This window comes from Pelodiscus sinensis, chromosome 5 (assembly GCF_052426305.1).
Source record: "Pelodiscus sinensis isolate ZL-2025 chromosome 5, ASM5242630v1, whole genome shotgun sequence".
Classification (NCBI taxonomy): Eukaryota; Metazoa; Chordata; order Testudines; family Trionychidae; genus Pelodiscus; species Pelodiscus sinensis.
This window is the reverse complement of record NC_143056.1, coordinates 66,457,976-66,472,493: the sequence shown is the minus strand read 5'-3', so window position 1 is coordinate 66,472,493 and position 14,518 is coordinate 66,457,976. Positions and strand designations below refer to the sequence as shown.

Sequence of the window (14,518 nt, the reverse complement as noted above, 5' to 3'; positions counted from 1 at the left end):
TGGCGAACAAAGTGGATCCAGCTACAAAACGGCCCTGTAAATCCACAGCACTGCCACCTAGCATAATGATTTCTCCAATGCTTCCCTCTGTGCAGGCTAATATCAGCTTGCAGACAGCCCAGACTGGGTTTAATGAAGTGCTGGCATACAGCAAGGACCCCTCATCCCACTTACTCCCATCAAGGAAGCAGTCTTCAGCACCATACCCATCATACTCACCTCTGCACAATGTGCAGGGACGCATAAGGGTGACTGAGTATGAACAGAGGAGCGCTTTCTCCTCGTAGCATCCATCTCCCACCACATTCCAGCAAGGACATCGCTATACAGCATGCCCGTACTACCCCCAGTGGCATCCAAATGGGTACTGCCCGTCTCTACACTACCCACAGTACCGGGCACCCTTGGACTATTGGGCACCACCTAAGCACCAGTCTGCTGGCCCATCACCCTCACCAAAAAGGCTACCACCAGCCTCATCATCCCACACCCTGGGGACCATGCCAGACTTAGAAGAGGAGGATGGTCAAATTCTGATGATCAGGACAACACTTGGCTTGCATGCCAATCACCACAAAACAACGTTTTTTCCCCCCATGAGGAAGCTATAGTTCTTGATGATGAACACACTACAGTGGACCTGAAGCAATTTCAGGGCTTTTTAAAAAGGGTTGCTGCTGTACAGGAAATAAAATTACAGGAGGTCAGGGAGAAACAGCACCGTCTCCTAAAGAATATTTGCCCGTCATCCCAAGGCAGCAAGACTAGTTGCTACAGCCATGGTCATGAGGAGAACGTCATGGCTACAGGCCACAGGGTCCCAAAGGAACTCCGAACTAAGGTGGAGGACCTCCCCTTCAACAAGTACAAACTCTTGTGACCAACGCTGATGAGATTCTACACGGCAGCAAGAATTTGTGTACCACATTGCGTACCCTAGGAATGTACATACCATCATACAAGTGGAGGTGCTACACTCCCTACAGTAGAAATAGGGAATAATAGTACAACCGTCCCCAATATAGATTATACGAGTACAATCGCTCCAGATAGCACACCCAGAGGAACCGCAAACAACAGCCATGCTGCTCTGGTGGCCAGGCTCCTAAGCAGCAAATTTGAAACATTGGTTGAGGACCTGCCCAACCTCTCCGATCATCCAGAGCAACAAAGCTAGAAACATCTATTCGACCACAGGTTACATCCATTCCTTCATAACTGGGTCTCAATAATATCTGACCAGTGGGTCATAGAAATCATCCGTACAGGATACTCAATTCTGTTCACCTCCCTTCCCCCGCCCTCTTCAGGGACCCCTCTGACGAGATACCCTTCAAGCAAGAAATCGATCAACTTCTCCTCGAAACGTACTAGGGGAGGGGGTTCTACTCAACTTATTTCCTAACCCAGAAGCGCACAGGAGGCTGGAGACCTATTCTAGACTTCCTCAAACTAAAGAAGTTCCTGTGAAAGCAGTGATTCAAGATGGTCACACTAGCTTCTATCCTCTCAGCACTGGACAGAGGGAACTGGTTCGCAGCTCTTGACCTACAGGATGCATATTTTCATATTGCAATACATCCTGCTCACAGATGCTATCTGAGATTCACGGGAGGGAGTGCTCATTTCCAGTACGAAGTCCTACCTTTTGGCCTATCCTCGGCACCGTGGGTCTTCTCAAAGGTCCTAGTGATGGTCGCAGCCTACCTTCAGCGGCAAGGGGTCATGATTTTCCCAGACCTAGACAACTGTCTAATAAAGGACGCTCCAGCTCATGGCCATATGGTGGCTACCACCTATGTGGTCCAATATGCGTGCTTACATTTCCTAGCACTGCAGCATTGGCTGGCGTCCATCTATATGCCATCGTGGCACTCACTGCACAAAACAGTAGTTGTGCCCTGACCCATGCTGGAATCCCTCAAATGGTGGACATCCCCCTGAAATTTACTCAAAGGGTGCTTTTTTCAACAAGAGCCATTGGTGCAGATCACAACTGATGCTTCACTGATAGGATGAGGTGCATACCTACAGCACCACACAGCACAAGTCAAATAGTTACCATGCAAAGCACTACTTCACATCAACCTTCTCGAGCTCAGAGCTGTCACGAATGCATGCAGGCCCTTTACCTCATTCGTCGCCAACAGAACTATCTGTATTCTTATGGACAAAACTACCACCATGTTTTACATAAACAGGGTGGAGTTTGTTCCCATCCCTGGTGTGTTCAGCATGGGGTCACACTAAAAGCGGTATACTTACCAGGGGCCAACAACACCATGGCAGATGCTCTGAGTCACAACTTCGCCATAGATCATGAGTGGGAACTCCACCCGCAGGTGTTAGATTCCATTTTTTGCAGGTGGGGCTAGCCAACAACAGATCTCTTTGCAACCATGAGCAAGGCCAAATGCCCTCATTTTTGTTCCCGGGTGGGACTGGGAAAGGGATCCAGGGAAAACACGTTCCTGATCCCATGGGACAAACCAATTTACTATGCCTTCCCTACAATACCGCTGATTTCCCAGAATCCTGCTCAAGATGCACTCGGACGCAGCTCGAGTCATTCTAGTGGCCCCATCCTGGTCCAGGCGGACCTGTTTCCCATACCTCCAGCACATTTCCATCAAGCCATCCTCACTGCTCTCTCATGGCACAATCTCCTTTTCCAGAACACTGGCAAACTACTGCACCCCAACCCACGCACTCTTCATCTCCATGCCTGGCTCCTGTCTGGTTCCAAGGCGCAGAAGTTGCCTGCTCGGAGCAAGTAAGAAACATTCTCCTTCACTGCATGAGGCAAACTATTAGAATTTACCTTCAAAAATGGAAACGTTTCGCATCTTGGTGTCATCAGAGGCAACTCAATCCGGACAAAGTCCCGATCCATACAATCCTCGACTACTTACATGGCTTGAAGAGTGACGGCCTATCAGTGTCTTTGGCAGCCATTGCTGCCTTTCATGACCACATAGAAGGGTCATCAGTGTTCACCCATCCCATGACTAGAAGATTCCTTAAAGGCCTTCAGAACCTCTACCCACCTTGCAGACCTCATGGGACCTGAACTTGGTTCTCGAGGCCCTTATGAAACCCCTCCCCCAGCTTTGAACCTATGGGCACATGCCCACTATTACTTCTCACAATCTATCAGAGGCAGCAAGGGGAAGGAAAAGGGGGGGGTACTTCAAAGCGGCAGCACTGCATGGAGCCTGGGATCCCGGACTCTGCGGCGCTACAAAGGGGCAGTGCTGCACAGCTGATTCCAGGCTCTCTTGCGACGCTGCCCCTTTGAAACACCGCCACTGCATTTCAAAGGGGCAGTGCCGCAGAGAGCCCAGGATCAGCTGTGCGACGCTTGCCCTGGGCTCCATGTAGCACTGCCCCTTTGAAACACCAGAGTCACATTTCAAAGGGGCAGCGCCACACAGAGCCCGGGATCAGCTATGCAGTGCTGCCCCTTTGAAATGCTGCTGTGGCGTTTCAAAGCAGCAGTGCCACATGGAGCCTGAGGTCAGCTGAGGAGTCCCCAGCTGATCCTGGGCTTCGTGTGATGCTACCCCTTTGATATGCTGTGGTGGTGTTTCAAAGGTGCAGCACCGTCCATCGACTAATCCAATAGTCAATACAAAAATGCATTGACTGTTCGATTAGTTAATTACACTATACTTAACTTCCTTACTTTATACCTAAAGTCAGCACCTGCTTTCACATCAATGAGCTCATAGTCTTATCTGCATTTTTTTCCAAAGCCACATACATCTTCTGCACATGTCATGCTTCACACCCTTGAAGTCAGAAGGACTTTCGCCTTTTATATTGACAGAACACACATCTGTCTCTATTGCAAACTACTTGAGGGGCAACCCAATTTCCACATCATGCATTTCCATACTGATCGAGGGTTGCATCCTTCAGTGCCATTCCCTTGGCAACAAACCACTAAAGACAGCACCAAGAGCACACTCCACCCGTGCAACAGCAACATACATGGCATTCCTTAACAGTGTGCCTTTCAAATACATTTATCTGGCAGCTACCTGGTCATCACACTTTTCAGTCTCAAAACATTATGCCATCATGCCTCAGCTGGCGGCAGACCCATCAGGGGCTATGGCAGTTCTGTCTGCCTCTACGAAGCAGAGACTCCAAGTCCCACCAGCCATAGTGGGCACTGCTTTGTAGTCACCTACAGTGGAGCACCCACGGGGACATCACCCGAAGAAGAAAAGGAAGTTACTTGCCCATTGTAGTAATAACTATTTTTCAAGGTGTGTGTCCCCTGTAAGTACTCCACAACCCTCCCTTCCTCACCCTTACTCAGAGTCCAATTGTTCTGCAGTAGACAAGGAACTGAAAGGAGGGGATTGGACCACGCTCAACTGTCAAACCGTCAGCAGCGCAAAATGCCCACTGTGCATGCGTAGCCTGATCGCTAACTGCTATGAAAAAGTCTCAGATGGATGACCTGTCACCTAGAGTGGCGCACCCACAGGGGAATACACCTTGAAGAACAGTCATTACTGCACTGGGTGAGTAACTTCCTTATGTGGATGCAAATATCTGCGCCTTGTTTTTGTGGATACAGATGCGCAGGGCTTGACAAACCCCGGCGAGAGCCACTCGCCAGCCCTGCACTGCACATGCGCAAAGCACCGGTGAATGGGGCGCACGGAGCGACTGGCTGAAATCTGCTCCACGGGTGAGTAGATTCAGCGGTTTGTTGAGCCCTGCAGATACAGATACAAATTTTGTATCCATGCAGGGCTCTACTCATTTATTTCAGTAGCACCCGTGAATGCTCAGCATCTTTGTAAATTAAACCAAAAATGAGAAACACACCTTTAAAGATGACCTGTGAAGAGTGTAAGTGACTTTTTCCCAGCAGCAGGAACGCTGCAGCACAGGAAGAATCCAGTTCTCCAGGGCAGTGTTCATTTGCCTTAACTGTGAGACCATCTTTTTTTTTTCCTACAGTCATCTGCCTCATTTGCTACACACCTTCTGAGTTCTGCGTAAATGAGACAGGGTCCTACAGATGACAGCCTTCTCTAAACCAACACAGTTCATCTCCAGACTAGGTCTACCCAATGCACTGAATCAGACAAAGGCCTTATGCAAAAAATAGTTTGTGTTCATCTAATTTAAGACTGTATCATAATGTATACACACTAAGGCAGTGTTTCCCAATTTTATTTGGCCATGGAACCCTTTTAAACGCGAAATAATTTTGCGGAACCCCTAATAACAGTCTAATATATGGAGCCGAAAAAGTAAACCACAAATAAGTAAGGATAATAATAAACAAATGCTAAATAAGGTCATGAGATCAACATTTAGTTTAATTGCAGATGTTTAAAAACAAAATCATATAATTAATTATTTTTTTAAATAATAAAATGAGATTATAATGGAATTTTCTTATGGCAGCCTTATTTTCACTTCATCTGGGAAACACTGCACTAGGGGGTTGAATTCAAGTTGAAGTGGAAACATTAATTTTGGCTTTTCCTAATTTTTGAGTGCTTGACTTTGCAACATTAAAAACTACATTAAAAGAACATATTATGTGTCATTGTATTATAAAGGGACTCTTTCAAAGTGGTAAGTTTTGATTTTTTTTTTATATTTACAGACTTACACAGATGTAACACAGTTTTTGCATTAACATATTGCGTTGAGTATAACTCAATTCAGAGATCACATTATAGACTACCCAAGAACAGTCTCTAACATGCAGTTTTAAAAAAAATCCTGTTCTTGATAGGCAAGGAAATACCTGTACTAGCAACTTGTGTTGGATATTATAGTCAAGCTGATTTTAGTAGAACTCTGCTTTTAAGGATTTCTGAACACTAGCATAGTTAGTATGGTTCAAACCCAATGTGGAAGGGCCAGAACATGAATCCTTCATCAATAGCATGAAATGGCCCTGGTTTGCTGCCTGAAATTGAGTTTGGCACCAGCCATAAAGCTTTAAGTATGACATCAGTTCTAGTATATAAATACTTCATGTTTTTATTTTAGAATGGTATTCAAGTTAGTATTTTTGTTGCAGGGACTGTGCAATTGATCCAACTTGTGTTCTTTGCATGGACTGCTTCCAGAATAGCATTCACAAGAACCATCGTTACAAGGTATGAAAATCTATGTTGTAAATTTGTACATGTTGCTATAGAGAAGCTTTCTTGTGTGTAATAGCAATCAGCACAGATTCTGAGAAACTATAATTCCTTTGTAACCCCTGAAAATTACCAATTTATTGAAATGAGTGCCAGAGCAAAAAGGAACATCTTTAATACATCTAATTTAGGGTTTTGAATGTTTAAATGGTAAGCATCACCCTTAACAGGCGAGCCCGGGCACGTCACAGGCAAGAGCTGCTCCAGACATCGAGTGCTGCACCTGTTCGTGGTGGGCCCGATCATGTTGCAGGCTGTGGCTACTCTGGGTGGGCGGATCAGCTCCTTCCTGTGGCAGGGGCCACTCCAGTCTGGCCTCGGAAGGGCCTGGGAGCTGCCAGAGCCAGCTCCAGCATGGTCTATGGGGCTGGAGCTGTGAAATCCACTTTGTTGGTTAACCTAATGTTTAACAAGTTAACTGATTAACTGGGATTTTACATCCCTAATCTAATTATAGTTAAGTATTAGAGAGGTAGCCGTGTTAGTCTGAATCTGCAAAAGCGGCGAGGAGTCCTGTGGCACCTTATAGACTAACTGAAGTGTTGGAGCATAAGCTTTCATGGGCAAAGACCCACTTCGTCAGATGCATGTAGTGGAAATTTCCAGAGGCAGGTATAAATATGCAGGCCAGAATCAGGCTGGAGATGACGAGGTGGATCCTCGTCATCTCCAGCCTGATTCTGCATATTTATACCTGCCTCTGGAAATTTCCACTACATGCATCTGACGAAGTGGGTCTTTGCTCACGAAAGCTTATGCTCCAACACTTCAGTTAGTCTATAAGGTGCCACAGGACTCCTCGCCGCTAATTATAGTTGTCCCTTTTGATAAGAGCGTCTAGACAACAATTCAGGGTCTAATACAAGGGTGGGCAAAAGCCTCTCAGCAGGCCGCCTAGGGCTTTGATCCAGCCCCTGAGGCAGTTTCCGGCCCCACCCCCTAGATCATTGTCTCCGAGTGGTAGAGGGGAAGTGGTAGAGGGGTGAGAGTCCTTCTAACTGCTCTGATTGAAAGGGCTCACATTTTCTCCAGCTGTGGGTAGCAGGGGAGGGGACGGAGCAATAGAAATAGAATGCGCTAGAGGCGTGGGGAGCTATGAGCTCTTTCAGCTGTTTCTATTTAAAGGGCTGGCCCTTTCCTGCGCCTGTCAGGCAATGCATTGCCTAGTAGCTGCATGGAACAGGAGAGCCCTTTAAATAGAAACAGCTGAGAGGACTCCCAGCTCCTCTAGCAGGTTGCTGGAGATGTAAGCTGTTTCTGTTTAAAGGGCTCTCCTGTTCCCTGGGGCTGCTAGGCAAGCATTGCCTGACAGGCACAGGGAAGGCAAGGAGGCTTTTAAATAGCAGCACTTAAAAGGACTTGAGTCTCCGGCTCCCTTGCAACTGCATTAGAGGCTGGGGGAGCTGCAAGCCCTTTTAAGTGTTTCTAAATAAAGGGCTGGCACCTTCCCAGCGCCTGTCAGGGAACCCTAGCCGGTTGGGGAACACAAGAGCTCTTCAGATAGAAACAGCTGAAAGGGCTTCCAGCTCCCCATGCCTCTAGTGCAGGGGTTCCCAAACTTTTTAACACGGGGACCAGTAAATCCATTCACGAGCTTTTGGAGGACTGGTAACATTCATTTGCATATTTGCATATTCATTAACTAAATGGTGAATATTCAAATAAGTTGTTCCTGGTCCTCCCAAAGCCCCCAGTGCCAGCTTCAGCCAAGCTTTTGATTATGGTCACCCACAATATTCTTGCCAGCAAGTTAAGGGAATATGGATTGGATAAATTGATTGTAAGATGGATAGAAAGCTGGCTAGACCAGGATTTCCCAAACTTTTTACTTTAGTTGGAACCCTTTTTTTCCAATACTGTTTCTTTGCAGCCCCAAAATATAAACGCACATAAAAAAATAATTAAAAATGAATAAATTTTCAGTGTTTCACCCGGCTGCATCCTCCCCCCAGCCTGGGCTAGGGCTTAGGGAACCTGGTGCCGCATGGGCACTCCAGGAGGCGGGAGAAGGAGCAGAGTGGGGGTAGGGTATCTGGGTAGAAAGGAGGGGAAGGGTTGCCAGGTGTCCAGTTTTGTATTTGAGGGTTCTGTCCAGGAAACAAATTGAGAAAATACCGGACATTTCGTATGTCCGGTATTTTGTCAAATTAGGTAAGTTTTATTATTATTAGGAGTATCAGTCCATAGCTGCAAACTGCCTGGCTGGTAGATGTGCTCATGCTGTGTGAGTGTGTCTACCAGCCAGGCAATTCGCAACTACTCAAGGGAGAGTATGAGGAAGTGGGGGGCGAAATGGAATCCCCTGAGCCGGACTCACTCATGTGCCCAGGTCAGTCCCGCTTCCTGCCGACTTCTCCTTCTGATCTCCCCCATCCAGCCCCACTGCCCCCGTCCAGCCCTACTTCCGGCAGCTGGTTCTCCTCTTTCTGATCTCCCCTGGTCAGCCTTGCTTCCACTGCCCGCCCACCCCGATCTCTTCCAGACAGCCATGCTGCCCCCAATCCTGCTTCCCAGTGGCCGGTTCCTCCTCCCCCTCCCCCACACACCTCTTCCTAGCCCGCCCCGCTCCCCTCCTAGCAGCCACACTGAGGTCCGGTATTTTTTTTGTACCGGGCCACGGCCCAGTTTGGAAAACGCTGCTCTAGCGCATTGCCAGAGACACAGGATCCCTTTGAATATCCAGTAACCAACCTATTTCTTTATAATTAGTTTTGATAAAATAATCTAGATGCCATTTTTATAGTCAAGTTGGAGAATCTTTTGTAACTCATAAAACCTAACTGAATATACTTAGTGTGGGTGGGAGGAAAAATAGGGACTTTGATACTATTTCATGGAATCATAGGTCTGGAAGGGGCCTCAAAGTCATTTAGTTTAGTTCCCTACACTCATGGCAGGACTGAGAATTAATTTCCAGTGCCCTATGTTTAGTGTTAGTGTTGTAATTATTACAGATGTTACAAGTGTTCTCAAAATGTTAGTGTTATTACAAATTTTATAAGTGTTGCCTTCTATGATAATCTTTGGATAATGTATGCAGTTAATTATTATTACATATTAATTACTTTGTTGTGTAAAAAAACATATTGGCGTATTTTCACAGCACATGGCCCTGCCCCTTCCGGGTCGGCCCATGAACACTTCTGAACTTTGTGAAGTGGCCCCCCCCTTCAAAAATTAGTTAATATGCACAAATATATCTGCGTGCTATTGGTCCATGTAGACAGCGCTGGTGTGCACTGCAGCACACAGTTCATAGTTCAATGTGGAACACCTGCAGAATTTACATGGACCAATTAATGCACAACATGTTGGGTCACTTTACTAAGGGTGCAATTTTTTATTTTAAGAGCATTTTGTCTAATCGTCTAGACAAGCTCTATGTCTTTTTCCAGTTTTTTGTCTGTTCTAGGTTGCCTATCTCAAACAATACCTAGCAAAATCTCTGGAGTGGGTTCACAGTCTTCTTTTGTTTTAGGTGAGGGCTTATCTTTGCACTTAGGTGTGAGCTCTCTCTTCAATAAACATGTTTTGTTAGTCTGTAAAGTGCTACCAGACCATTATTTGTTTTTTCTGTACAGACTAACTGGGCTACCCCCTGAAGCTTCCTTCTTCCTGCCAGTGATGGTTGTCCAAGCGTCTTCCCTAGCTTTTGTGTTGTAGATAGTTTTCTTAAGATTTAAGTAGTTGATAATTAAGTGATAAGTTTGCTGTGAGGACTCCTTGTGTTTCTCCCTGCCCCCAGCCCAGGGCATGCTTTTGCTCTTCAGCTTCAAGCAGTGCACAAAATTTATGCCCATGGACAATCCACATAACTCGTGCCTTAAGTGTCTGGAGTGGCACACTTAGTAGATAAGTGATAGAAATGTAGCCGTGTTAGTCTGGTGTAGCTGAAACAAAATACAGGACTATGTAGCACTTTACAGACTAACAAGATGGTTTATTAGATGATGAGCTTTCGTGGACCAGACCCACTTCCTCAGATCAAATAGTGGAAGAAAATAGTCACAGCCATATGTACCAAAGGATACAATTAAAAAAAATGAACACATATGAAAAGGACAAATCACATTTCAGAACAGAAGGGGGATGCAGGGAGTGGGGGGAAAGGAAGATAAATGCCTGTGAGTTAATGATATTAGAGTGGTTCTTACCAACAACCACAGGACATACCACACTAATACCAACCCTGGTACTTTCCCTTGCAACAAACCCCGTTGCCAGCTTTGTCCACATAGTCACTCTGCTGACACCATTATTGGGCCTAACCAAGTGAGTTATAAGATCAAGAATACATATTCCTGTGCCTCCAGAAATATAATCTATGCTATCGTGCTGAAAGTGTCCGTCTGCTATGTACATTGGACAAACATCTCAGACACTTCACCAAAGAATCAATGCCCACAAAACAGACATTAGACAGGATCACAAAGAAAAAACAGTTGCTTGCCATTTCAGCCAGAAAGGACACTGTCTCAATGACCTACTCACCTGCATCCTACTTCAGAAGACATTCAAATCTACACTTGAAAGGGAATCCTCTGAACTGGCATTCATGCTAAAATTCTACACTCGCCGCAGGGGGCTGAACAAAAACCCCAGCTATCTTACCCATTACAAAGATAGCTTCCCCAATTATCACCTCTAATACTATTAACTCACAGACATCTACCCTTCCCCACCTCTAATATAATTAACTCACAGGCATTTACCTTCCTTTCCTCCCCGCCCCCTGCATCCCCCTTCTGTTCTGAAACGTGATTTGTCCTTTTCATATGTGTTCATTTTTTTAAATTGTATCCTTTGGTATATATGGCTGTGACTATTTTCTTCCACTATTTGATCTGAGGAAGTGAGTCTGGCCCACGAAAGCTCATCATCTAATAAACCATCTTGTTAGTCTTTAAAGTGCTACATAGTCCTATATTTTGTTTCACTTAGTAGATAAGTGCAAGATCTGCAGGGCCTTTACTTCAAAAATGCGAAGGGACATGGTTTCGCTTACAAAATATCCTTATGGAGGTTTCCCTGGATCCGCAACCAGCGCTGCAGGACTGGACCAGTTGGCCTTGGTGTGGAATGTGTCATTGTTTGTGCAGCACACAAGCTCTGCGTAAGGGTCAGACAAATCCTTCTGGCACTAACAATTGCCAGCAGCAAAGAATACTTCCAAGCGCCAATCCCATTTTCTTGTGCAGAAGAAAAGACAGAGTTGTAACTGGTGTTCTTTGAGATGTGTTGCTCATGTCCATTCCAAAATCCTCCTGCCTTCCCTCTGTAGGAGTAGCTTCTTGCAGGAAGGAACTGAGGGAGGGGATGGTCGGCAGGGTGCTACATACCTAGCCATATTGGCACCACTCTAGTGATCTCCTGCCAGCCCATGGTATCCTGCTACGGAAAAACTTGCCAGCAACTGTGCATGAAGCGTGCACACATCTATTTTGGAATGGACATGAGCAACATATCTTGAATAACACGAGTCACAAAAGGTAACTGTCTTTTTAAAACTTATCACAGGTGTAAAGGTTACAGGACACTGGCACTTTTTTTTTTAAAATATGTCTGCACACTCGGTCTTTCATTCAGAATTGTTTCCAGAGATGAACCCTTGTGGCCGAGGGGTTTGTTATGCTCCTGTGGGGCTGCCCTTCCAACTCCCAGCAACCATCCTGCCTCTTCTCCAGAATGCCCCTCCAATTTCTGCTCGGTCAGTGCTGGCCACTCTGCTGTTGCCGGAGTGCAGCCCCAGAGCCGGTGGCGGCAGAGGGACAAGCATTGACCTCCACCAGTCTGTCAAATTGCCTGGTTTGGGACCATTAAGGGTCCAGGGATACTGAACCAGGTTGGTACACCTTGTAGTCACATTCCTCGGCTGTCTTCCATCCTTAAGTCAATTCTAATGGGAACTCTCATTAGCTCCTCTAGATATAACATTTCCTTTATCTGCCCACAAGCCCTTTAATGGCTCTGATCCAGAGTAGAAGGCATGTTGCAATATGCAGAATTGCCCTTAATGGTAACTTTTTTATATACTGGCTTCAAGCAGCTACTGGAAGTCTTCAGAAAATATTGGAATGTCCCGCTCCATTCTTCCTTCCCATTCCACCCTCTGGTCACCTGTGGTTCGGTACATAGGTACACTGAAGGTAGTGCAGCTCCATGCAAATGCAGGTTTCTGCCTGTTTGGAAAAATTTGCAAGTTTAAGACATAGTTGTGTTCTCTGCTCTGCTCTCTGCACTGGGGCAGGCACATAGGGCACACAGATCATTCCAACAAATCCCACTCTTCGCATCACACTGAAATTCTCCCTTTTTTAATTACGAAAGAGTAAAATACTGCAGTATAAAAGCATGTGGTTACACAATGACACTTCCTACACAATAGTTATTTGTCACTGTGTTGAAGGCATATAAAATGTGGATGTATTGGCTTGACAAATGTACACTTCTCTTGTGTTCTCACTTTTTATGATGCATATTTGTATGTCTTCAATACCTCTTAATTTTTCAGATGCACACTTCCACTGGAGGGGGTTTTTGTGACTGTGGAGATATAGAGGCATGGAAGGCTGGACCACTATGTACTAACCATGAGCCTGGAGCAGCAAGCACTACAAAAGAGGTAAAAATAATATATAAAGAAAATTAAAGATGAATGTTTATAAATCTTCAAGCTTTGTAACATGCTCCTTACCTTACTAGGACAGTTACCATTGTCCAGACCTGTATTCATAGAATTAGTTTGTGTAGAGGATACCTCTTTCTAGGATGCCTTTATTCTTCAGTTTCATGCTTGATAGGAAAGAAGTAATGGGGGAAGAGAGAGGAACAATGACAAACATTTATCTACCTCTGTGATTGTGAAAAAATGTGCTCAGGATCACACTGCTGTTTTTTAAAAGGGTAGGCTAAATTTTGAATTCTCAGAATGGCATTAGTTAAATGTTAAAGGGCAAGTTCCAATACACTACATTAAAGACAAACAAAATTTTTTTAAACTTTTTTTTTTTTGTAGCCTTCACAATTTAATATAAGGCCTGCACATGTAAAATGCAGTATCCCTGGGAGTTGGGTGATGGCACACCAACACAGACCCCTCAAAAAACAGAACTTGTAATCAAAAGTAGCTATGCAAACTCCCAGAAATCTAAGGTCTTTTAATGTTGATAAATGTAACATAATCCCAACTATATATACAAAATGATGGGGACTAATTTGGCTACAGCTACTCAAGAAGGATATTAGTCATTGTGGATAATTCTCTGAAAATATCCATTCAATGTGCAGTGGCAGTGAAAAAAGCAAATAGAATGTTAGCAATAATTAAAAAAGGGATCGAGAATAAGACAGAAAATATCTTATTGCCTCTATATAAAACCATGGTGTGCCTACTTCTTGATTGCTGCGTACAGATGTGATTGCCTCATCTCAACGATATACTGGCATTGGAAAAGGTTCAGAATAGGGCAACAAAAATTATTAGGGGTTTGAAACAGGTCCCATATGAAAAGAGATTAAAAAGACTTTTCAGCTTAGAAAAGAGGAGACTAAGGAGGGGATATGATAGAGGTCTATAAAATCATGACTGGTATGGAAAAAGTGAATAAGGAAAAGTTATTTACACAGTCCCACAATATAAGAACTAGGGGGTCACCAAATGAAATTAATAGGTGGCAGGTTTAAAACAAAAGGAAGTTTTTCTTTACTCAGCGCACAGTCAACCTGTGGAACTCCTTGCCAGAGGATGTGGAGAAGGCTAGAACTTTACCAGGGTTCAAAAAAGAGCTAGATAGATTCATGGAAGTTAGGTCCATCAGTGGCTATTAGCCAGGATGGGTAGGAATGTTATCCCTAGCCTCTGTTTCTCTGGAGGTGAGTGACAGGAGGGATCACCTGAGGATTACCTGTTGTGATTCCTCCCTCTGGGGCATCTGATATTGGTCACTGTTGGCAGATGGGATACTGGGTAGATGGACCTTTGGTCTGACCCAGTATGGCCGTTCTTATGTATGTTTCGTTCTTTTGTCTTGTCTACACTAAAAGGAAGATTGCTGTTGCCACGATCAATCTTTCAGAGTTTGAGTTAGCGAGTCTAGTTAACTCACTAAATTGAACTCGGAGGGCACGCCCACCAGCGTCTGGTACTCCTCCTTTTGCAAGGAGTAAGGGAGGTGAACAGGAGCCTTTGCTCCCATCGGTCTCCTGCTGTGGGGATGTTGCCAAGCTTGGCTTAAGATCAGTTGATTCCAGCCATGTAATCTATGTAGCTGAAGTTGCATACCTTAAATTGAGCTACCAGACCTAATGTCGACCTGGCCTAAGTCTGGGAAGTG

The 14,518-nt window shown here is 45.0% G+C and overlaps 1 protein-coding gene across 2 annotated transcripts in view; it reads left to right on the top strand.

Annotated features, from left to right (window-relative positions):
• UBR1 (ubiquitin protein ligase E3 component n-recognin 1) overlaps positions 1-14,518 on the top strand; it is a 125,890-nt gene that overhangs the window by 8,166 nt on the left and 103,206 nt on the right. For both annotated transcript variants that reach the window (XM_075927249.2, XM_006135407.5), the window contains exons 3-4: positions 6,062-6,140; positions 12,697-12,807. In XM_075927249.2, the coding sequence (XP_075783364.2) occupies positions 6,062-6,140; positions 12,697-12,807 (190 nt within the window). The remainder of the gene's footprint in view (positions 1-6,061; positions 6,141-12,696; positions 12,808-14,518) is intronic.